General features: G+C 41.0%; 1 protein-coding gene across 3 annotated transcripts in view; it reads left to right on the forward strand.

Moving 5' to 3' along the window:
• The window catches only part of GRID2 (glutamate ionotropic receptor delta type subunit 2), a 746,686-nt gene that overhangs the window by 669,916 nt on the left and 53,650 nt on the right, over positions 1 to 23,120 (forward strand). For all 3 annotated transcript variants that reach the window (XM_032999394.2, XM_032999395.2, XM_032999396.2), the window contains one exon: positions 5,464 to 5,630. In XM_032999394.2, the coding sequence (XP_032855285.2) occupies positions 5,464 to 5,630 (167 nt within the window). The remainder of the gene's footprint in view (positions 1 to 5,463; positions 5,631 to 23,120) is intronic.

Consider the following 23,120-nt stretch of genomic DNA (forward strand, 5'->3'; position numbering starts at 1 on the left):
ACTAGCTCAATAACACTTTTAGAAATGAATCTGCAGTTTTCTGTTTGAGTAAGTACAAAGAATAAGTTTCAATGTTTGTCAAATAGTGCCCCTTGAATTTAAATAGCTTTCTATAGACCCTGCAAAATTACATCCTAAAGGGTTATTATTATTATTGTTATTTAATTGGCTGCTTGCTTTGATGACTGAACAGAGATTTATGCATATAGGAATTTTTATTCTGTGCTCTGATACCACCAAGGGAAACCAACTCCCGTCATGCACCGCAGAGAGCTGTCGGTCAGATTCATATTCTTCCTCCCCAGTTGCATGGCTGCATTTCACTTTTAAGTTGTGCAGATCAGCCACATGCCCTGGCCTGTGAGGGAGTATGGAGCAAGAAGCTCCAGAATTGTACTTCAGAACTACAGAAAGTTTAGTTTTGAGAGAACTGTAAATTTTTGTGCCCTCTGTGAACAAAACCAAGACTTGAAACCTTTGTCTCTGGAGGAAAGCAAATTAGCAAATGAGGATTACTCTGAAGGCAGAATACCTGACTTCTGCTTCTAGGCTGATAAACAGCAACTTCACTGGCCTCTTGCAAGGGGATTATGGAGATCAATGTATCTCCATTCCCTTCTGCTGAAAAAAAACCCTGTTGTGAATGCCATCAAGCTGTTTGGAAACATCTGACAACACAAAAATCTTGATTTAAGCCTCCACCACAAATTTTATCTTTGCCTTTTCCCATTTTAGAGTACAATATTCACATTATGTATATTAGCTCTCGCGCATATATTTGCAATGTTCGTTCATTTTTGTTTCCTCTTCTTCATTCCTCGTGTAAGAGAAGTCTTCGCAAGGCTGTTTTGTGGAATGGAGTGCAGCCATCTGCAGGCTGCAGCTACTGCATGCTTGCTGAATATACAAATTTCATGTCAAAAATTCAGTTTCTGTTTGTATGTATGCCAAGGTCTAAGGTTCACACTGGTAGGCTAGCAGCATCGGATGGTGTTTTTCCCCTTTGCAGTCGGTGCAATCGAATGGTCCATATTGGAGAACATGACCCTCAGAGCGCTGTATGGAGCAGGTGATTAATCAGTGTCCTTGATTGGTTTTAGGTCAGAGCTGGAGTCACTGCTGCTGTGCTGTGGAAGAGTCTGTTTCTGTTCATGTGTTCTTGGCTAAAATACAACTGACAACTTTGTAGGCAGAGAAAGGTGTACAGCAGTCGGAGGGGAAGGATGACACCTGACTCAGTGGAAATGAGTGGTGAAAACACCACCACTGTGCCACCAGGTTGTAGGCACAGGGTATTCAAAAAATGTGCTTCATCAGCATTATCGAATATTTCTCAGATTTTCTTCCAATAAATTAATATAATTTTAATCAGTTGAAACTTAACTTAAGCTTTCCCTGGCCTTAAAAGTTGTGTTGTTTTTATAACAGGTAACACATTTTATGTATGATGAAATATTTAAAAGAGGTCTGCAGGCAGAAAAATAACTGCCAGTTCTGTTTAACCTGCAGCCTATCATGTACGTTTTTTCTTTCATGAGGATTCTTTGTATCTCTTTCAAAGACAAATTTAAAATACAGAAAATATATTGTCCGTGAAGTCAAGTATGAAAAATTGCAGTAGTTGGTTGCTGTTTACTTGCAATTATTTTTTTTCTGAAATTTATCATTTTCTAGACCTAGAAATGTGTTTTTAGAATGCTGGGGTTGTACACAAATACATTATTCAGCCTACTCTGCATGAATGGGTTAGTTGTAAGAAGAAATACTATCCACATCCGTGTTGGCATAAAATATGTGTATATGCAACAGTGTAATGGCTTTAAATGCTTTCCTCTAATAACTCAACTGGTTTTTGGTGGAGTCACCTAAGATAAATTTTAACTAATATCTACAGGCAGGGCTTCAGCAAATAAAAATCTCGCAAATGTGCAGTGATGGAAAATAGAAATATAACAGCCTTAGAGAAATAGTTTTACCATCTATGTGCTGATGGCCCCTATTCTGTGTAACAGCTCTTTTTACAGTCACTCCTTTGGAATTGTTCAGAAAATCATGAAGTCAAGTCAAGCATTTCTGTCTGGTACTGTACCTACCAGTTTCACTTAATGACCTGTGTAGCACATGAGTTCAAAATATCCTGATGAACAACTAGCAAGTTCAATTTTGCCTGTAATTCTTTTTTTTTTTTCCCTTTTTTTTTTTTTTTTTTTTTTTTTCCTATGACAATAGTCATCAAATACTCCAAAAATCATTTTTAGCCTCTGCCATACTGACAGGCAGGATGCCACGGGGAAGGAGACTGAAGTGTCAATTCACCAGGGCCTGGCGGACTGGAAAGCTGAGGCTGCTGCTGAATGATAATTCACTGCCCTCCTACAAACGCTTCCTTGGCAATCCTGGGCTGCGCGGTCATGTGTGAACAGCATTCAGATCTGCCACCAGCCTGAAATGTTATTATCTCAACACAAAATGCCAATGTAATGATGGGGAAGAGTGGAATCAGGGATGCAGATCTTCTGTGAATCATGAGTTATATGTATATATTACAAAGAACCATTTCTTTTTCCAAGGAGGTTTTGCTTTCATTTAGCCCCCATAATTGACTGACTGAAAGCTCCTTAGCTTTTTTTCATAATGCAGAGCTGGAAAGTTTGATGTTCGTTTTGAGGCCCAAAGTAGAAGTCTTCAGCATAGCTATTGGAAAGCTACAAAGTATGTGCTTCTCATAGAAAGAGGTAGAGACAGAAGGATATAGGTTTTTTATTGACATTTTTTTCTAAAATTTCCTTCTCCTTTCACCCAGAGCATCATCCCCCTCTTTTCATACTATATCTACCCCTTATTTGTAGGTGAAAATCTGTAAAATATCAGCAGTGCTCCAGATATGCTATACTCTAGCAAAATTTTATTCTTAGATCTTTGGGCTAAAACCGGTCTTGAATTGTGTGAAAGATCCATGGGCAGATGGCTTAGGCTATGAGTCTCAGAAGAAGGGTATGCTAAAAAGGGAATCTCATGCCTCCTGAGATGCCAGATAACTGATTCTCTCTTAGCAAGACAGGTGTTTTTCTCATATATAAGAATTAAGAATTGGAGACAGTTCAAAAGTAGTGTCACTGCTAACGAGAGGGCTAAACTGATAGATTTTCAAGGAAAGATTAAAGAAAGCTAACTAACAGAAAGTTTCATCAGTAATTGAAAGGTGTCAGCCTCAAATGGAGAGTATTTAGAACTGCAAAAGGAAAAATAGCTAGGAATCACATAAGAAAGTGGGTTTTTTTTTTAAAAAGTAGTAAAAATAAATACCTTGAATAGCAGTGAAAACTGTTAGACTGAAGAGTAGTTCCATAAAGAGTGTGATTGCAAGCATGACAATTGCAGCTTAGGTTTGCTCCATGGATTTGAATTGCATAGATAGGGCAAAAATGCTAAAAGGGATGTATTTTATTGCATGGAGCAATCATGTGTTGAAGGTGGATGGCTGGGATGATCCCTTCTGGCTTTTCAATCTTTTTCCTGCCCTGTGTGCTTTAATGGAGGCTCACTGTGATCTTATCTATGAAAAGTAATATCTTTGTGGGAACCTTAACTCTGATATTGTCAGGTCTGCTCTAAGAATCTTATATATACTACTTCATCACAGATATTATTGACAGTAAGTGCTTTTACCACTTTTATATATTCTCACTGTGAGTTGTTTTACAGCAAGGCAGCCAAATCAAGAGAATTTTTCCTGACCAGATGAGCAGCAGATAAGTCTCTTCACAAGCACTTAGGTGAATTCAATGCACTAGGACATGAAAAGGGTGGGTTAGGACACGAAAAGGGTGGGTTAGGACAAAAGCAGGCGTCAAAACATAACTGTCTGCTCTTGCCATCACCTCAAAGGTTATCTCCCTGCATGTAAAATTACTTGTCTTTTGAAACCCACTTTTCCTTAATTCCTTTGTTTGGAAAGTCCATCTGATCCTTTTCAGGATTTATTTCACCCCTTCTGATTTTCTGCTTTTGTCTCCTATTTCCCTCCCTTGCTGTCTGCACATCATGATACTTTTTCAGGCTGAGTCATTATCCTTTTATTTGCTCCTAGGAAGGTCTTTTTTCTCAGTCATGCTATCTATTTCTTATCCAAGTGGTGCCTATAGGAAGATCAGAATAACCCAAGCTAGGAAGAGCTCTGTGAGTTGCAGTGCCTGTAAGACAAGCATGCAAGTTGTATTGTTTGTTAACAGCAAGTTCACTTCTATCCCTTATTCCCTGGCCACTTAGATAGACCTAAACCTCCACTGGGAGGCAAAAAAACAAACAAACAAACAAACAAACAAACAAACAACATTTTTGACCATTTTCAGACCCTGAAGATTAAAACTGACCCAATCCTGCATTTGTTCATGTGTATATTTTGAAAAGAATTTTCTTTATCCTGCCAATCATGTGGAGTCCACAGATAATATGGCTCCCTTTCTGCTCCAAAATCTGTACAAGTTCTCCCTGTACTACGCTTACGAATGGAAATACAAAATAGTCCCTTTCCAGGCCTGCAGTGTCTAATTCAGAGTGATTATGCATGAAAAAGAATATGTCCCAAATACAATCGTTGCTTGTGTACTACATCTTGTGAGCAAGCAGCCGGTGTGGCTTGCTTCAGTAACTTTTATATGTAAACAGTCTTTAAAAACATAGCCTACATTGTCAAAGCCTAATCTAAGTGATGTACTGACATAGCTTATTTTGATAATCTTGCTGCTGAATAAATGCTGTTTCAAATTGAATGGATAATAAAATGTTACTTTAAAAGCTTTTCAGTATAATGAGTTGTTTTGGATTTATCCTAGTCAAACAGCTAAAATCGCTTACATGATCTTCCTGTATGCAAGTCTTCAAAGATATGTGAAAACACTTCATACTAAGAAAAATAATCCCCAAAAGTCTAGTTGTCATGATCTTGACAAAATCATGCACAGATCCCAAAAGACAGATGGGTGTTCATGGCATCTATCTGAAACTTGACTGAAATCTGGACCGTCTTGAACGGTGGTCTTCCACCTGGATAGCCATGCCCACCCTCCCACACTTCTCCCAGCGTGAATACCTTCCTTCCCTCTAAATGGCTCTTTTTACAGCTCAACGAAAAATTTAGTGGGGGATTTGGGGTGGAATTTAGCATTGATGGGGGAAGCCTGATATTTCCTTTGTGCCCTGAAGAGGAACAGTGCAGGTTTCTGGCACGGTGCTGTTTCACATTGTTCTCGGATCATGTTTCTTCCATTTCTGCCAAGGTGCTCATCCAGAGCACCACCTGGCACCAGTCACAGGGCACTTTTTGTGCTGACACATGTTGGGCACCCAAACTTCACTTCCTTTACAGAACAGACCGTGCTGAAACTGCCACGTTTTTAGGTGCGCTGACCTCCTTTTCGACTTGACCATCCACAGTCTGAACTCTTCCTCTCTTTACCACAGGTGAAATATGGGAACTATGCCTTTGTATGGGATGCAGCAGTACTGGAGTACGTGGCCATCAACGACGCTGACTGCTCTTTTTACACAGTCGGGAACACCGTTGCGGACAGAGGATATGGAATCGCACTGCAGCATGGCAGCCCCTACCGAGACGTTTTCTCACAAAGGTAAGGGTTTGGAGAAGGAGGAGCAAGTCCTAATGGAAGGTCCCTCTCAGCTCTGGGCCCTTCTTTTAATTTATTTTTCTGTGGAGAGGAAGATATCTTGTGCTTGCAATCCGCTTCATTTCTTATATAGGCATTCATTTCCTCAGAGACATAGGATTATTCACTCTTCTAGAAACTGCATTAAAAATACTTTGTGTTGCCCTTATTTGAATTGTTCTTGTTTCTTTTGGAAAACATTCATGAGATAGGCTGAACTTCATTAGCAGGAAAATGAAGAAAAGAGTTGATTCATTTGTTATAGAGGGACAGCATAACTCAACCCTTCCTGTTACAGAAGACTTTTCTTAAATAGAAAAAAGTAAACTTGGACACTGGTGGGAAAACTGAAGGTGATGAACAAGGACATTTGATGTTTCAGTGAAAAGACTGCTATTAGTACCCAAAAGCTTAGATACATATCTCAATACTGATTGATCTCTTGGGCTAAAAAGTGAGATCTCTAGAGGTACTGTGTTTTTACTACGATCAGAAATACTAAACTAACTGTATGTGTTGTGGCTTTGCAGTACATGGCCTTCACTCAAGTATTGATTCCTAAATCAGGATGCATGTGAAATGTTAAAAACAACCAAACATTTTTAAAGTGTAACATCTGTGGTCTGGCTTTTAGGATAAGATGTGGGATAACCTCATGATCCTTTTTCACTCTGAACCTGTCCTCTCAACCCAGTTTCTGATGGTTTCTCTTAGATGTTAGATTTACAGTTGCTTTGATGGAATTTCTTTTGTGCGGTTGCCATACTGAACGTGAACCATTGTGGTCACACGAATATGCTTCATTCAGGCTATTGCCTTTGCCTTCGGTCCACACAATGACATAAGGGGAAAAAGTAGTCAGTAAGTAGCAATATGCAGATTCAGAGCAATCACTGTCTGCTCATACATACTGCACGAACAGAGAAGGCTTGAATTCTTTGAATCTATTCTATTTGGGGAGTGATTTGGCTGAATTTTGTGCTGACATAGCACTAACGTAATACAAAAGTTCACAGGATCAACAAAAAAATTGGTTTCAATGAAACAGATATGCATTTTATATCACAGTTAGCATTATAGACAATTATTTACTGAATACTTTAATACTTTAATATTCTAGACATGACCAGGCTGGCTCTGCTAAAAATCTCTGGCTCTGTAATGTTCGGGGTCTCCATGCAAAACAAAGGTGTAAAATTTCTTCCTCTAATCTTTCCAAGAAATGCTTCCAGCTGTTAGAGATTTCAGGTGCTAGTCAGGGTGCCAAGTCATCCTCTTCAGAGCACTGCCCATGTAAGCTTGAGTACAAAAATTTGAAGACATAGGGGAGTTTCATAGTCTGTGTCTTTACTACTAAATACAGTGAACCTGCCAAGCAGCACGGCATGGCTCATGCCTGCACACATGAGCGTTCTTCATCCCCACCACCACTGCTCTCCAAGTCAGGGTGGATATATTCAAACTGCCCCTTAGGGACTGCTTCTGGCATCATTTATATACTTGTTATAGTTCTTGGTACATGGGGGAAATGGTCATGGCTGTTTCTGGTAAGTGATTATCTTCTTCATCCAGTATTCAGTACCTGGCGAGGCTAGGTTACATCTTCTTCTGATACACTGCCTTTAGCAACTTCTAGATCATTGGTCTGTGCAGACCTGACATTTCCAAGTACAATTTTATTTCGTAACAAAAATTCAGCATTTCAGTGTATTATTACATCTTGAAGCTGTAGGAAAGCAGAAAGCAGCATAAAAATTTGCACATATATAGCTCTTTTTATCTGAGGATCTTCGAAGCAATATTTAAATATTAGCATCTCTCAGTGGAAAGTAAATGCCATTTCCATTTAACGCTTAGGGAATCCATAGCATAAGGAGACTTAAATGAATTCCCAAGGTTAAATGTTTTTCCATGGTGGAATCAGGGATCATAGGCACTCAGATTTCCTCATTTTCCATTTCCTGCTATAGTTATCAGAGTTCAGGTGGATGAAGAAGGGGATTATTTGTGAGATATTGGGCCACAGGAGGATCTGTATGGTTACACAAACCTTAGCACTGATGAGAAAGTAACTCATTACATTATCAAGAGTAATGGTTGAACAGATAAAATGGTATTTGCTTGGAGTGATGCTACCTACGGGGGAATTTAGAGAACCTGAGATACATACTCTGAACATGTGAGTGTTGCCCCTTAAATTTTTGTTTATGTATTATGAAAGCATATTATACTGCCCTTCTAATTATGTCCATAAATATAAATTTACGATTTGAAGCTGTGAAACACCATATAAGAAACAAACACGTGAAAGAGAAAGCATGCTTACAAGGTAGCTTACAAGATTTTGTTCTAAAAGCCCTTCAGTACTGTTCCTTATGATTACTTCCATGTAGTTTTCACAAATCATCCTTACTTTTCTTCCTAATGAAAAGGCTGAACAACCTTCAGCTGCTGCAGCCTGCATGCTAAATAGAGAGAGAAATAGATTTCACTGTATAGGATTAGCAAATGTTCACATGAATATTTCACATTCTTTAATGCAGTAGGGAACTGGTTTGAAATATATTGGTATTTCTTGATCTTTCCTGAAATAAATATATTTATGTGAAAATACAGGGCTTTGCTTCTATGAAATTTCATATAAACCCATAAGCTGCACAGTATTAAGTCCCTAGGGTGCAGCTGTAAAAGGTCTGGCAAGCTTACAGGAGATTTTGGTCTCAGTGCAGGAAGCACGGGCATGAGTTTAAGGCTTTTCATTACCTTTTCTGAACATTCAGGCGATTCCCAGAGAAACAGAAAGAGAGATAGGTGTAAACACCCACCCCTTCTCTCCAGTGCTGTGGGGCATGAGTTGCAGTCAAGATAACACTGTGGTAAAGTTTAGGCATTTGGGATTTCCGAAAACCCTCTATTTTTCGGATGTCTGCAATGTTGTTCTGAGGGGGATTAACACATGTAAAATACTGTGGCCTTCGGGGACTGCAGCAATATTCACCTGCTCTGTGAAGTATTCCAGTCTCTACAGGAGTTTACCCATCGGTTAGGCTATTTAAGAAAGGTGTTAAACCTGTGATGAGTTTGAAATGCTGAGTTGCCATCAAAACACATCCCGGGCCTCGCAAAAATTAAATTCCCTGATGTCATTTCCTCCCGTAGCCAGTCGTGATGGCGTGCCCCTTTACACCACAGCAGGCAGTTTGAGAGGTACTGAAAAGAAGCCTGAAACAACCGAGACCATGGTGAGAACCAGAGCCAGGGTGATGGTCCCAGCGGCCGTGTACCTGCGTTTGGGCTGCGGGGCCGCGGCTGGTGGTTATCTGGTACCCAGCGTGCTGAAGGAGCACACCAGCTGCAGTGCCCCGAGCACGGCGTGGAGTGACAGCCACCCTGCCCCCAGGCTCACACTGCTGCTCCCAGCTAGTGCCCCTGCGTGTGCATGGGACTGCAGTCCTGCCAGTACGGAAGGAGCCTTCAGTTACCAAGGAACCAGAAAGTGAAAATGCTTATGTTAGGCTACAGCTGGGTTAACACAAAAGGTTCAATATATACTTGATTTTAAATAGATGCAATTAAGCAAGTATCGTATGGGAACGTGCTGCCGTAGTGGTATGCTTGCTTGCATTGGTTCATGTTCTGTTTATAATTTTACAAGCGTAAGGTGGTGCCTATACCCTTCAGAGAGAAGAGGGAGTGCTCCCACATATTTGAACTGATGCAATTTAAAATCAGAACTATTCTTACAAATGCAGGTTTGGGTATAGTGAGATATTAGTGGAGATTGTGGCAAGATGCACATCACTTAGAAACTCCATGCACATTTGTTGGGCTTTTAAAAAAATTAATTCCAACCGTACCACAGAAGATGAAGCCCTGTTCAGGATTATTCTTTTTAGACTCAAGGAAATCTAATATTCTGGAGATGAATAAAAAGTTTTTTATGAGAAAATATATACCGTTCAAAGTGCGATATCAATAAGCCTTCAAAAAAACATTTTGTGCAGGTATGGTTTAGTGAAGGAGAAGGGTAACCAGCTGAAAGCACTGTAAATAAACTGATCTTTCAGAGTTTTCTTTTTTGCATGCAGAAAATCTCTTCTAGGCCAAAACAAAGACATGAGCAAAAGCGAGTGGTCTGACTGCAGGATGAGATTGGCATTTTCCTGTATTGGTATGGCAAAGCAGCCAGCTGAGGTCCTGCGAAGCACCTGTGGCCACTCTCTGCCTAATGCTCTCTCTGAACACAGGTGCTTTAAGTCCATCCTGAAAATAGGTGTGTGGCTGTAGCACAAATAATACAGAAAATAATCTGGGTATCATTTGAGTGATGGACCTGCCATAGTATCCTGATGACTTCATTCACGTGTTGCAGGTCTTTACAAACATGTCCGGCCGTGCCATTAGGCAGCCAGTTGATGTACTCAGGTAAATTGCTGTCCCCTTTTCTTTGCCACTAAGACTTAACCTTCTGAGCACCAGCAGCCTCCAGGCAGTGTGTCAGTTTTCTCTATATATATTTTTTTCTTTCAAAGTAATGACAGAGGCTTTAATAATAGGAACTGCCAAATTTCCTAGGAGAGTTTGAAGAGGATGTGTCATTTGGTTCATGAGGAACTGTCTGCTGACACTAAATTTGACACCTATTAAGAAGTCTTTTCAGCCCTAAACTTTAAAATTTCCATTGCACCCCTGGGAGGTATAAATATAATTGCAAACTCTTTTCAGAGTATTTCATAGGACGTCTGCACTTCCTACAGTGCAGCAGCAAAGGCTCGGGCGCTGCGCTGGCGGCTGGCTTTTGGTGGGGGTCAAGGAGGGGGTGGTAGCAAAGCGTTTGGATCTCACTTGCCTCCCCACTTCTGCTGGCCAACTCTTCTTCTGCACTACATTCCTGGCCACACAGCACGTTAGAGCCAGAGGGAGAGGAAACACTAATTTCGTACTCATCAGAGGCCAGCAGCCAGCTTTTCACTTAAGTAACCAGAAGCTGTCAACACCCAGTACTGCTGAAAAATCAAGCTGTAGTTGTTTTGTATTCCTCATCTCCCAAGAGCAGCCATGTCCGTTCTGCCTCAGAGACTTCACTTTTAAGTAAAAGGAAACAGTGACAATGAGGGGGGGGGAAAGGCAAGGTTGCCTTCAGAGCCCACAGTGTGGGACTCTTGCTTGTTGTTCATCGGTTGTGTTTCCCCAAATGGCACTCACCCTGGCCGAGCACAAGCTTATGGCCACTGAAAGTTGCCTGTGTGCCAAAAGAAGCAGCAGTTGCATAGCTCCTGGTGGTCATCTGTGAGAGGTGGGGTATGCGATGGCATAATGTATGGAAGGTACAACTACCATATAGCTTCTGCAGAAGCCTCAGGTTGAATTTGGTATATATCACAAAAGGTCGCAAAGAATTTGTGTTACCACTAGAGAAACCAGTCTCTGCTTTCTGTTCCAGAGGGGAAAAAGAAATGGACACTTATAATGATTTCCCATGGCAAGCCCAAAGACACCTCACTAGCAGCAAGTGTTGTACTTTCAGATATCCAAATCTTTGGAGGCAAAGAAGAGAGCCATCGTGTAGCATTTCAGACTCCCGCTTAGCACACCATTAGTGAGATGATTTAAATAAATGGCAGGGATATTCTCTTGTCCTTTTTTTATCTCATCAGCAAAACCCTGAGTTTTAGAAAGTTCCTGCCCTGAGTCATAAATATGTGTTCTTCCTGTCTCCTCGCTATTAATTCTCTCTCCTTAGATTGTCATTCTGTGTCTTGGAGGTCACTGATGTCCAAAGACTCCAGCACAAGGAAAATTACATCCTTCCTAACTACCTTGATTTCTTTTTCTGAGTCCTTGGGACTATGTATCCCTTTCTATGAGGAGATCCTCCTCTTTTTTTTTTTTTTTTTGTATGAAAACCCAAGAGAGTGTCCCTTACTCTCTGATTTATCTTTTACCAGCTACAGGGAAAATAAGAGTTTTAGATTACAACCTAACCCTGCAGAGGACTGACAATAATGATCTAATTGGATTTTTTGTGATTAAATACAGTGATCATCTCCAGAATGGTGGATGCCTTGGTAAGTCCTCAGCTTTGCTTTGCCTCAGTCATTTGTTTAGAATTAAAATACTATTCTGAGCTGTATATATCACATTCTAAAAACTATAGCAGAGAAACTAGTAAAATCCCCACTCAGAGAACTTTTTTCTTATTATTCCAGGAAATTAGAAAAATCTGTGAATTGGGAAAATTATTGGACTTGAAGCAAACTTCTGAATTTAAACAGAAAACTTCAATTTTTAGAGCCTTCCCTTAGATGTCACAAGTTCATATAACTGAAATTGCACTACTGAGAGGAAAGAAAATCAAATTTAATTCCAGATCTCTGAGCAATCTGACATGAGAATCCAGTCTTAATTGATTCAGATATAATCACTGTTAATAAAAGCTTTAACTTCAGAGTAGCTCATAATAACAAGATAGTTTCTCAGCTGTATCTCAGGATACCAAATAAAAAACCCTGTAGTAACACACCGATGTAATATTTCTTAACTATCCAAAATAACACACTCTATCCTTATTTTTTGCTATGTTAGACTCATAGGGGTGAAACTGGGAATTGCACCAGGCCCTAGGTCTCAAAACGCATCCACCTTCTTTTTTCCTGACTCAAGTCCTCCAAGACAAACTGCAGTTGGCCTTCATGCCAGGAGACTCACCTTGTGGGAGCGCGGCTCAGGCAGCTGCCTGCCCCGGCGGAGCCGCGGCGCGGTCGCGTTCTGCACAGCTCACTCCTGGGCCACCGAATCCAGGCTGAAGACCTGTAACCTCAAATGGATTGTAAGAAAACACGCAGCTTCGTTCTGATTTGTTAAAAATTGCATCCATTACTTCATATAATGCCCTAGCAGAAAGCTCTTCTCCCACCACTGTTCTCTCTTCATTTTTCTACCAAGCCCAGAACCATCTGATCCAAGCTTACAGTGTTCTGTAATCCTGTATGAGCAAACATTGCTAATAGCTTTCCCCAGCGGCCAGACAATCTGGCGTTGTCCCTTCGCATCCTACACCACTAACTGCCTAATGCAGAGCTGCAGGTTTTGAAGATTCCTGCACTGTCATCAGAAGCGTCTCCTGGCTTTATTATCCATTCGCATCTCACTTGCTAGTGGGGGCTGCTGGCTGTAGGACTGCAGAGAAGCTGTGACTCCCACATATCGCCTTGCAAGAGCAGGAAAAATGGTTTTATTGATTCCTGATGGTGTGCATCTGGTACTTGCAGGTCTCACAGTAAATTCATGATTAGAAGTTGAAAGAGATGGAGATGCCTACAGAAACAGAGACTTTAGCAACTTTTTAATCTGCTGTAGTATTAACTGATGAGGTGAGTTAAAAGATTCTGCAGCAGGTCTGAAGTTTATAACATGCACATAATGAAAAATTAATTAATGAATCATATAAAGGCAGGGAGCAGATTAGTGGGCTTTTTAAATATACCATAATATTAATTGACGGGGTAAGTTAAAGCATCCTGAAGTAGCAGCACTTAGATGAAGCATGAGAGAGAAAATCATAAGGGAAAAGCATTAGATCTTCTTGCATTCATGTAGCATAGAGCTATGAGAATCAGAGAGCTGCCTGCCAGCTTCATCTTCGGAAGGCAGCTCTGCATCCAAATGATGCAGTGGAGAAGGAATTGCTGCATGTTGGAAGAGAGGTGCATGACAGACAGCTTCATGCTTTCTCGTTTTCCTAATCAATGTTCACTTTCAGAAAGGGCACTGCATTCAAAGTTTCAAAAAAGTAAGCTATTTATTCATATTAATTCCCCATCATTACCCATTAACCATGCCAAAGAAGACAATCTAATTGTAATGTGTTAAATTGCCAGTAGATATCACTTTGCAAGCTATTTCCTACTACTTTCTATCCATTTCTGTAGCCTTAGGCACCTCAGACTTGGCGTGTAAAATGACCAGATATTGCGCAGCGACATGTGTGCAGTACAGTCAGTGGAATCAGTGTTGCTCATCGAACTATATGGAAGCAACATTTCTTGTAAGCTGAGTTGTTCATGTGTTTTGAAGTTTCATAAAGGGAGTGTGTGGCTGCAGAATTTGAAACTGCTTCGTTATAAATCTGATGACAGTAAAGCTAAAAGAAGTGTCAACAAGTGGCTTCCCTCCAAGAACTCATGTGTTTATGAATTCCCAAATAAGAGATTAGGTTTACAGTTAATGCACACTTTCCTGTAGTACATTTTTTGTTTTCTGGCTACCTTCTACATTTGTGTGTGTCAGTCTTGAGAGGAACAGGTTTAACTACTCACTCTGACTCAGTTGAGCAGCAATGTTGCCTTTAAAGTGGTGTGGAAAATGAGTGCAAAGCTGTCCCTGGATATAGGAAGGATCCAGCCATGCAGCTGTCTTGACAACGGAACCATAATAACCACAAATAAGGGTTTAGCTCACCTACCCCGTGCTAGCACTACATGTCAAAGGTTCCTGACTCTTGACCCGAGTTGTTCAAAACAGTGGTCAACCTATTTCAGTTAAAATGAGCAAGAGTAGCAAAACAGGAGAGAATAATTGATCTTTCCTAACCCATTTTGTTGGCTTAAAAGGTAATTAACCTTTATCTGGACCATAAAGCTAGTCTTCAACTGGTCCTCTTTTCCTAATAAAAATGAAAGGCTTTTGCCTGAAAATAAAGCTTGTTTTCAAAGCTGAAATACGCTCTGGTAAATAGTGAACTTGATGGTATGATGACTGGAGGGATTTGTCCACATCTGAGCTAAGAATTTTGCTTCTGTCTGTGGAACTGCTGCAACAGGAGCCACCTCAACCTGCAGAGATTTCCCCTGCCATAGAACACCAATCTGCTCTTTGTCACCCATCCTTGAATCGTCAGTAGATGAAGAAAGGTGCTAGCCTTGCTTGATGACTTCAGCCAAGTCTGGATGTAGGGAAAGGAAGAAGGAGTGTATGGAAAGTCTCCAGAATGTAGAGCCAAGGAAGAGTGGTAGCAGGGTTTGTAGCAGAGGTGTCTTCCCTTGTTGAAATAGGATGCAAGGAAGAAGAAATCTGGTTGTAGGGACAGAGAGAGCGAGAGGAAAGGCACCGAGGAGAAGGGAGGAGCTGGGTGCTTGTGAATGATTATCAAGGGTGAATAAATGGAGCCTTCCTTATTGCTCAGCTCCATGCAGGACGAGATTGGCAAAGTGAGAAATTGAAGGAAGCAACCCAGGGAAGCTTTCTGCTGTGTCTCAGAGCAAGCTCATGGGATAGGCTGCTCCCCAGAGCAATCAGGTGGAAACTGAGAGGAGCCAGACAGTGTCCCCAGCAGGGTCACCAGTATGTCTGAGTGTGGTGGTTAGAGAAGATTGGATTAGTTGGAAGGTGAAGGTGGGGTGGGGAAGCCTTCACTCTCTGAATGTATGGGACCTCTGTAGCCTTGAGGAAAAAATGTTCTGGGGATGAGGTATCACAAGGTCTTCAGGACCTCTGTCCAAATCCCAAAGAAGACTTGGAGGGCAAGGAAACCCAGTCAGTAAGCTTCAGAGAGGCTTGTGTCAAGATTTTTGTCTGGCATGGTATAAACAGTAAGTGGCTTTGGAAGACTTGTGTGCTGTGTGCTTCAGTTACCACGTAGCCCGGCTGGGCTGCACCGTGTACCAGAGCCCCCAAGGGTCTAAGTGATGGGAAGCGGGCACGCAGGCTCCTGGAGTGCACGTCTGGCTGTCCTGCTGCCGCGGGAGTTAGGCAGGGAGCCTCTGCCCAGCCCAGGCAGGGAGACGGCGCCGCGGCCGCTGCTCTGGCCGTGAGCACGGCGAGGAGCACGAGGCTGCAGCACGCTGAAACCCAGGCACGGGCAGCAGGTGTGCTGAAGTAAAGCTGTATCAGTCTGATCCAAACCTCCCTTGAAATATTTCACAGACTTGGTCCCTAGCATTAGCCTGGTTCAGAACGGGCTCCCGGGCAAGCACACTTTGGCTCTGTGGTTTTCGGTGGGGTCAAAGCAGATAGAAGCATTTGCTAGCATGAATCAGTTGGACATGTTGGGGACCCTTGTTTGCACACTGTGTTTTATATGCTGCTTTAGTGCCAATCAGGTGAGGTTAGCCCAAAATAAAGCCGTAGATTTGATGACTTCCCTAAAAACCAAGTGTCTTTCCAGGCCCAGGTTTTGTACTTAAACATGACTTCATTCTGCTTTATGACTAAGTGCAAGCAGAAAAAAAAAAAAGGATGATATGGCAGAGGAAAAACTGTGCTTGCCACTTTATTAATAAAACACTTTTGCAAAGTGCATTTAGTAATTTGCCATTGTAGCCACCTGCATGTAGAGCTTTCAGTGCAGAGCTCTGACACTGTATTTAGTTCATACTTTGACTGCTCAGCTAAAACTTCCATTTGTATGCATTTATTCTGCTTCACACATTATCAGCCACTTTCAATATTTCAAAGTCACAGCAGTCTTTTTCTGACACACATTTGTCAGAATGAACTGCCTTGATTGCTGTTATTATAGACTGCAGTTCCTGACTAAGGGAAAAGTCTTAAATAGAGCCAGAATATTGAAATTAGTCAATAAAACAAAAGATAAACCAGAATAAAATTAGAGTAAATGAACAGAAATAGATGATTTAAATGACCAGCCAAAAAAAAAAAATTTTAAATTAAAAAAAAAAAAAAAAAAGAGGAGAAGAGGGCAAGGCAGGATTTATAATATAATCCTGTACAATAGAATTAAGCAAGAAGAATCTTAATTTTTTAAATTCATATACAAGGTATTTAAAATGGCTCTTTGCTTCTGCCTGGTAGTGAGTCACTAATAGTATGTCATACTTGGACTTTCTCTTAATCAAATACTTTATCATATTCCTCTAATGATCACTCTCAATAGGAGGATTTTAATAATCAGTCCATTACAGTCACAGCACAATGTAACGAGAGGTTTTGGCCTAGCCCAAGAGGGTGCTTATACTCATGATTAAGTCCTAGTGGTAGTAATTTATCATGGCACACGAGCACATCTCTCTCTCACATGTGCTTAATAGCATGCAGGGGCTTTGCTAGTTCACTCTAAAAGCCCTGGCAGTTTAGGACTGAGCCTGGGGCAAAACACACTTTTTTGGAAGGGTAATGATCCTTTAATGCTTATTGTAATCAAAAAAAAAAACCAAAAAAACAAAACAAAAAAACAATTCCCTTAGATTTGCTACTGTTTTCTTCAGCTGAAACAATAGGCGAATTTCCAAAGCAGTGAAGAAAAGCTGCCACTTAATTACCTGTCTTTGTAGATAACTACATATTACAGCTGCTCCCACCAAAGCAAAAAGGTTTCAACTAATAACAAGCATGAAAGGGCAAAATAACTTTATTGGCTGCAGTTTCATAGGTGGGATGCCCAAACACAACCAAAGAGATCACTGGTATCTCCAAAGACATCAGATTCCTGCAGAAAGTCCATAAGACAGATAAGCTGTTGTTCTGGGTTTGTTTGGTTTTTTAATTAAAAAATCAAACTTTTTAATTAAAAAACCCAAACAAAGAGTAATAATTGGAGAGAAAAGTAGCAGGGCAGTAGGCATGGATTTGCAGCCTTGAGAGTAGGGATTAGAAGTTCCTGGCCCAGGACTGATTTTTTTGGTTTGCTTGAAGTATTCCTACAGCAACATGTGAGAGGAAGCCTGCAGAACTGATCCTTGAGTTAGTTGAGAAGTATACATTCTATTTTTAATATTGTTTGGTTTTATTCATTTCCTTGGATTTGGGGGGACTTTAGTTAATTAGCAGTGGATCTTCAGATCATGGAATTACGCCAGATATATACTAGTTTAGCTGATGGGAGAATTTAATCCTATAAAAATGTCTTTGGCATAATTTAGAAGTAAGGCTCAAGATTAACATCCCCATGAAACAGGGAATTTATGTTCATTTATTTTTTTGCCTGTGAAGTACTATGCAAAGCTACAGAAATATGTCAGCTCTGACAGACACGCTTGTGCAGAGATCAGGGCTTTCAAAAAAGCCATAAGGGTTCATCCGCAGCATCCAATTCCCCTGCATTCTTCCACCATTTTATATAAATCTGGTGAAAATTGTAAAATCCATAGAAGAAAAGCAATTTAAAGTGAAGCATGGTTAAAACCCAGAGGAAATGAAGGTTTGTTGATCTTCTTCATGTCCCTCTTAAATTAGAAACACCTACAATGCTCCTTTTTAAGAGTAGGAAACTTGCTTCAAGTTAAATATATAAGGCCTCTTGAAAATAGGGGTTTATAGAAAGAACCACTGACAGGTGTTTAACCCAAGAACAAATACGTACGTGGTTGTATATATAAGTCTCAGTGCTGGCAGCAGCATTTATATTTTATTCTCACCCCCAAGATGAAATGTTTGTGTGAGCAGCTCGGCCAGCAGCAGAGAGCAGAGGAATAACGTGTAGCAATACCCTCTCCTGCTTTACAAGCAAAGTGGCTGTCTCTCCAACTTGCAGCAGGAAACTCAGCTCAGAGGGGATGAACAACACATCCGAGGTAACTCTGCAAATCACTCGGCCAGCTAGCAAAGCCGTCGCTTCTCCCACCGCACTTTTTCTGCCTGTTTTCCCAGCTTTTCCTTCTTTATTCCTAGCACAGGCCACATAGTTTAACTATTTACTTGCTCTGGGGCCTTTGTTTGTAGAAGAAATCCAGGGTGGTTTTGGCACTGAGTATTTTTTTAAGGGCTGATGTTAGGAGAAGCAGCCTCTCTGCTTCCACCAAAAGCTGCAGTAGCTGAGGTTAAGGGAGGCCGCAGGCTGCGGAGCCGGCACAGCAGCGGGCTGTGTCCAGGCACAGCATCCTTCCTCTCCCTCCTGCCAGCTTTATTTCAAAGTACCTGGTGCCTTGGCATCACCAGCTGTTTCTCTTTTCTCCGCCCAAAGCACTTCCCTACTGCTGCTTCAGTTAACACAGACCCTTTTGGCTGCTTAAGCGTTGTGTAGAAACCTGTTGGCTTTTGTGGTGCCAAATAGGGGTAGGGGTCTGGGGGGGGGCCCTTGGGGTGACGCCCCCGGTGGGTGCAAGGGAGCCGTCCCCATCACGGCTGGGCAAGGTTTGGGTCCAGGGGCTGCAGAGGGGGCTGTAAGCCCCTTGGGGCGGTGGTCTCAAAACCGCCTCCAAAACGAAACTGGTGTTTGGGATCAGTACTGTTGTTCATTGTGAAGGAGAGATGACTTATTTCTTTTTTTTCCCATTTTCTAAGAGGAAATGTGAGTGGTTTGTCTGTTCATTGGGCTGAACTGTCATCATCTTTTTGTTTGTCTTTGAAATAAAGCCTGGGTAAACAACTCCCGCCAGGAGACTTCTGTCCCGGGCTGGCAGGCCTGGGAGCAGACCACGCTGTGCTCCTTTCAGCCTATTGCAATTCAAGATGATTCCCACAGTGCTGCATTTCAGGTTCAATTCTGCAGATTTGCTTGCTCACAGAGAAGCTTTCTCATCCCCCACAGGCACTTGCATGCGCACCAGTATCTTTTCTCAAATTGACGAAAAAGTAGAGATGCCAGCCCTTCATCTTGGCTTGGCAGCAATAAGATCCTTGCTAAAATTTTTAAATGTGATAGCCCTTTGGATCACTAATATACATCTAGACAATTCACTACAGCTGGAATTATCACAGGGCTGAATCTTAATAGTAGTGGTGCGGGTTATCTCTGTGCAAATAGCACGGTATCTTTATTCAGCAGGAGAAATGCTGCAGGTCTGCACTGATACATTGATCTGGATAAACAGGATAGTTTATTCCTATCTGGAGGCACCTTCTCAAAGTTCAGTTTGTGATGCTTGCAGGTAAAACTGATGATTTGCTGTTCCTGGATATGGCAGCATACTTGGCGTGCTGCCTACAAACCAAAGTCTTCTCTGTAGGCCTGCTGCTGGACTTCATGAGCCTCTTGCTGTACTGCCAGTGCATCTGGGCAAGAAAGTTCCTTATTTCTGTCTGCTGTTCTTTTCAGCTGCCTGCATTGCTTTCATTTGAGGCATTAGTGGTGCTTGCCTTGAGTCATAGTGCTTTGACAGCAGGGTTGCAGGAAGCTTTCTTGGCAAGGTTTGCTTTTCTAGAGAATTGTTTCCTGGCTGGAGTTTTATTACCCGCTCTGAACTTGAGCTTTCTTTCAAAGAAATTTTAGCTAGGTTTTTGGACTTTGTTTTAGTGAAATGGAGTAATTTGTGGTTGGAGGAGGAAATAGTATGATATTCAGTGATTATTTTTTAACTCAAAATAGGGGACAAATTACGAAATTATGAGGTAATTTCTCAAGACCTTGTCAATCAGAACTGCTGCTCTTAGCACACCATTTCTTCTGCATTACCCTGCCTGCTCCACAATAACACATGTAGTTGGTTAGATTAGCTAGATACTTAAATGTCATTAGAAATCCTTAAACTGAAATTTTTGTTAAAGTTGAAAGTAGAAACCCATTATTTGATAGAAAGAAATAGAAAAGAATGCTTATAATAATTCCAGAATCAGTCATCATAAAATGAGGAAAATCTGAATTAAGGTTCCACATCAAAGAAACCTGAAGGTATGGGATGCAATTAATTCAGTCAGCCAACTCCCAATCAGCCCTATAATGCCATGCAGTTAACCTATGCTTATAATTAAAGCATTTCCTCAGTTATTAGAACTTTAGTAGATAAAAACAAATGTGCGTATTTCTTTTCTTTTCAATTTTATAAGAACATGTTTGATTTTTGTTTTCAGATGGTTACTTTGTGGCAGGGATGGAAAGGCCAGTAAACTGAAAATTTAGGAAGCTGAAAATGCATGGGAGGGGGGTGCCTGATCCTGATGTGTGCTCTGAAAATCTCCCTCCAGCTTTTCCTACATCGGTGTGAGATCCTTTGTGGACTGGGATGCTGGACGAGGTGTTGTAATTGCCTTTCCGGCCCTACGGTCTGCAAATCTGTTCACTTCATTTTAAAGCACTCTTCCCCTGCCATCAGCCTGCTGATGCTGCTGCTGCTTTCTCCTCCAAGCTTATAGTTTGCTCTGTGCAGCGTCTTTCCATCCTATTCAGGGCACTTAGGTCACCCTCAGCAAAATACGTGCATGCTCCCTCCTGGGACGTGGATAGCCCCAGGACACCCAGGGGATCCTCCAGATTGCTCACAGTCCATACCATGAACCCACAACTAACTTTCCATGATCTGTTCTACTTCATTACACGGCTTATTGAATTTTGCTGGCGGTATTGTCTTTTGTACTCTTGGGACCAGCATCAGTTGTCATGGCAATTACTGTCAGATGGTTGCAACTTGTATGCTTGGAGGAGGGTAGGAAAGCTGATGGCCAGAAGAAGTAGCAGTTCAAAAAAGCATAAAATATCAGTTACTAATACTGCTTAGTGACCAAAATGTTTGGGGCTGTAGCAGTTGGTAAATAGTTTAACTACAGTCAATATCCTGGGTATCTTTCACATTAGCTCCTAGATAAAGATTATTGCTTTGGTTTTTAATAATCACAATGACATTTGAAATGATTGATTAAAGAAATGGGTCATTCTCTGTGAAGTCATTCTTCAAGTTGCTATAGTAGCCATATATCTGCCCATCCTGTATGTGATTTGGCCATTTTATACTAGGAAATAGTTTACAAAGGATCCCCAAAACATGTTTGAAAAAACACGGACTCTTGTCCTTTAGCCTCTCCACAATCCTTCGCCCCAGTTTCCCTGGTGCTCTGGGGAGGAAGGACTGCAGAAATGGAGGCTAACCACACATCTCCTGTCATCTGACCCTGTTACATTGTGGATGGGTCCCACAGGCTGATATTTCCATCTCAGTGCTTTTGAACATTAGGCCTGACTATTGACACTCCTGACATAGGTGGGTTGGTTTGGTTATTTTTTTTTTTATGGAGCAGAGGCAGAACTAAGTCTGAAACTTCTTTGCATAAGCTTGAAGAAGATCTGCATGTGATAACAGCATACCATTATCACTAACTGAATTATGGATTATTTTTAACAGATGATAAACAAAAAATAAAAGGCTTCATACCCTCAACTACAAGCCTCTCCACCCACTAAATTTCCCTCATGGGAATTTTATCTGTATTGACTGAGGAAGTTGAAATCCTTGTAAATAGACATAAATTGATAGACAAAATGGAAGATAAATAAAATTATATAAACACACCATGTGTTCATAAGAGTGATTGATCAACGCTCTTTTTGGTAAAACAATGACAGAGAAAATTAGTAGAGTGGGGCCTTGAAGCAGTATTACAATATATACCTATACTTACATGCTCTCCCAGGATCTTCTTTTCTTAAAATAAAACAATTCTTTCCATGCAAAAAAAAAAAAAAAAAAAAAAAAAAAAAGTCTGGGAAGGAGGAGAAGTACATATTAAATTTGTTCAGTCCATAGCTCCATAGACAGGATCAAATTAATTTCTGTCAAGATTTGGAGAAAATGCTTCACAGCCCTTTGAGTCGGATAAACCTAACAGGACAAAATTATGTTTCTGGTTCATCTTGGTATGAATTTCATATTGCACTGAGCAACTTGACACAAACAGGGTTGTTTTGAAATGTCACAGGCTGCTTGATGGTCGGTTTATATTTAGACAAAGAAGAGAAGAAGGATCTGTAGCTTATTGACTGTCAGAAGTCTGTGAAAACGTTGTCTACCTGTCTATTGAGAATCTGACTTTCATAATGGAGGGAAAAGAGGAGTCTCTGCACACAGGTTGTCACATACATATTGCAGCTTTGCTGAGGGGAGGCTCTGTCACATGCCTGCTGGAGTTTTCCAGCGTCTGTCTTAACCACGCGCTTTGGAAACCAGCAAAGGATTTTGCCATGTGTTGGGTAGCGTTTTAAAACCTCTCAACAGGGGATGTATCGATATTGATCTTGTGCTGGAGACTGAATTTCTTGATGTTTCGGTCTTTTGAAATGAACTCCTCTAAAGGAAAAAAATAGGCTAATAATACTCATTTCACCAGAGTCTCAGGGGAATGGAAGCAGGTTTCTTGTCACACTGGAGCTGACAGTTTTCTGATTGATGGCATTTAGGGGAACTTGAAAGAGGATTAAAGCCTCATGATGCCAGTTTATTTCAAGAACGTGACATGTTCAATATGCTAATAAAGTGGGAATTTTTCTTTTGAGGTTTTATGGGCTTGGGGTTGTTTAGGATGAAATTATGGGTAAAGTCATGGCTGGAGTCAACTGTATGTGTTTCTGAGATGATTGGACACAAAGTGACAGGAGCCATTATAAAACTCTTGGCAGTTTTTTGCTACAGAGAACTTGACAGCAAAGCCAAAAGGAAACTAATACTGTAATGATTTATTTCATGTGGGAGACCAGAACTTTTAACAGTGTTGGAAGGCATTTTGCCGTAACATGCTTTAATTTCATAGTTGTGCTGACATTGTATATCAAGGATTATTATCGCAAAAGTC

The sequence above is a fragment of the Tyto alba genome, unplaced genomic scaffold, assembly GCF_018691265.1.
Source record: "Tyto alba isolate M040663 unplaced genomic scaffold, T.alba_DEE_v4.0 Super-Scaffold_6, whole genome shotgun sequence".
In the NCBI taxonomy this organism is placed as follows: Eukaryota; Metazoa; Chordata; class Aves; order Strigiformes; family Tytonidae; genus Tyto; species Tyto alba.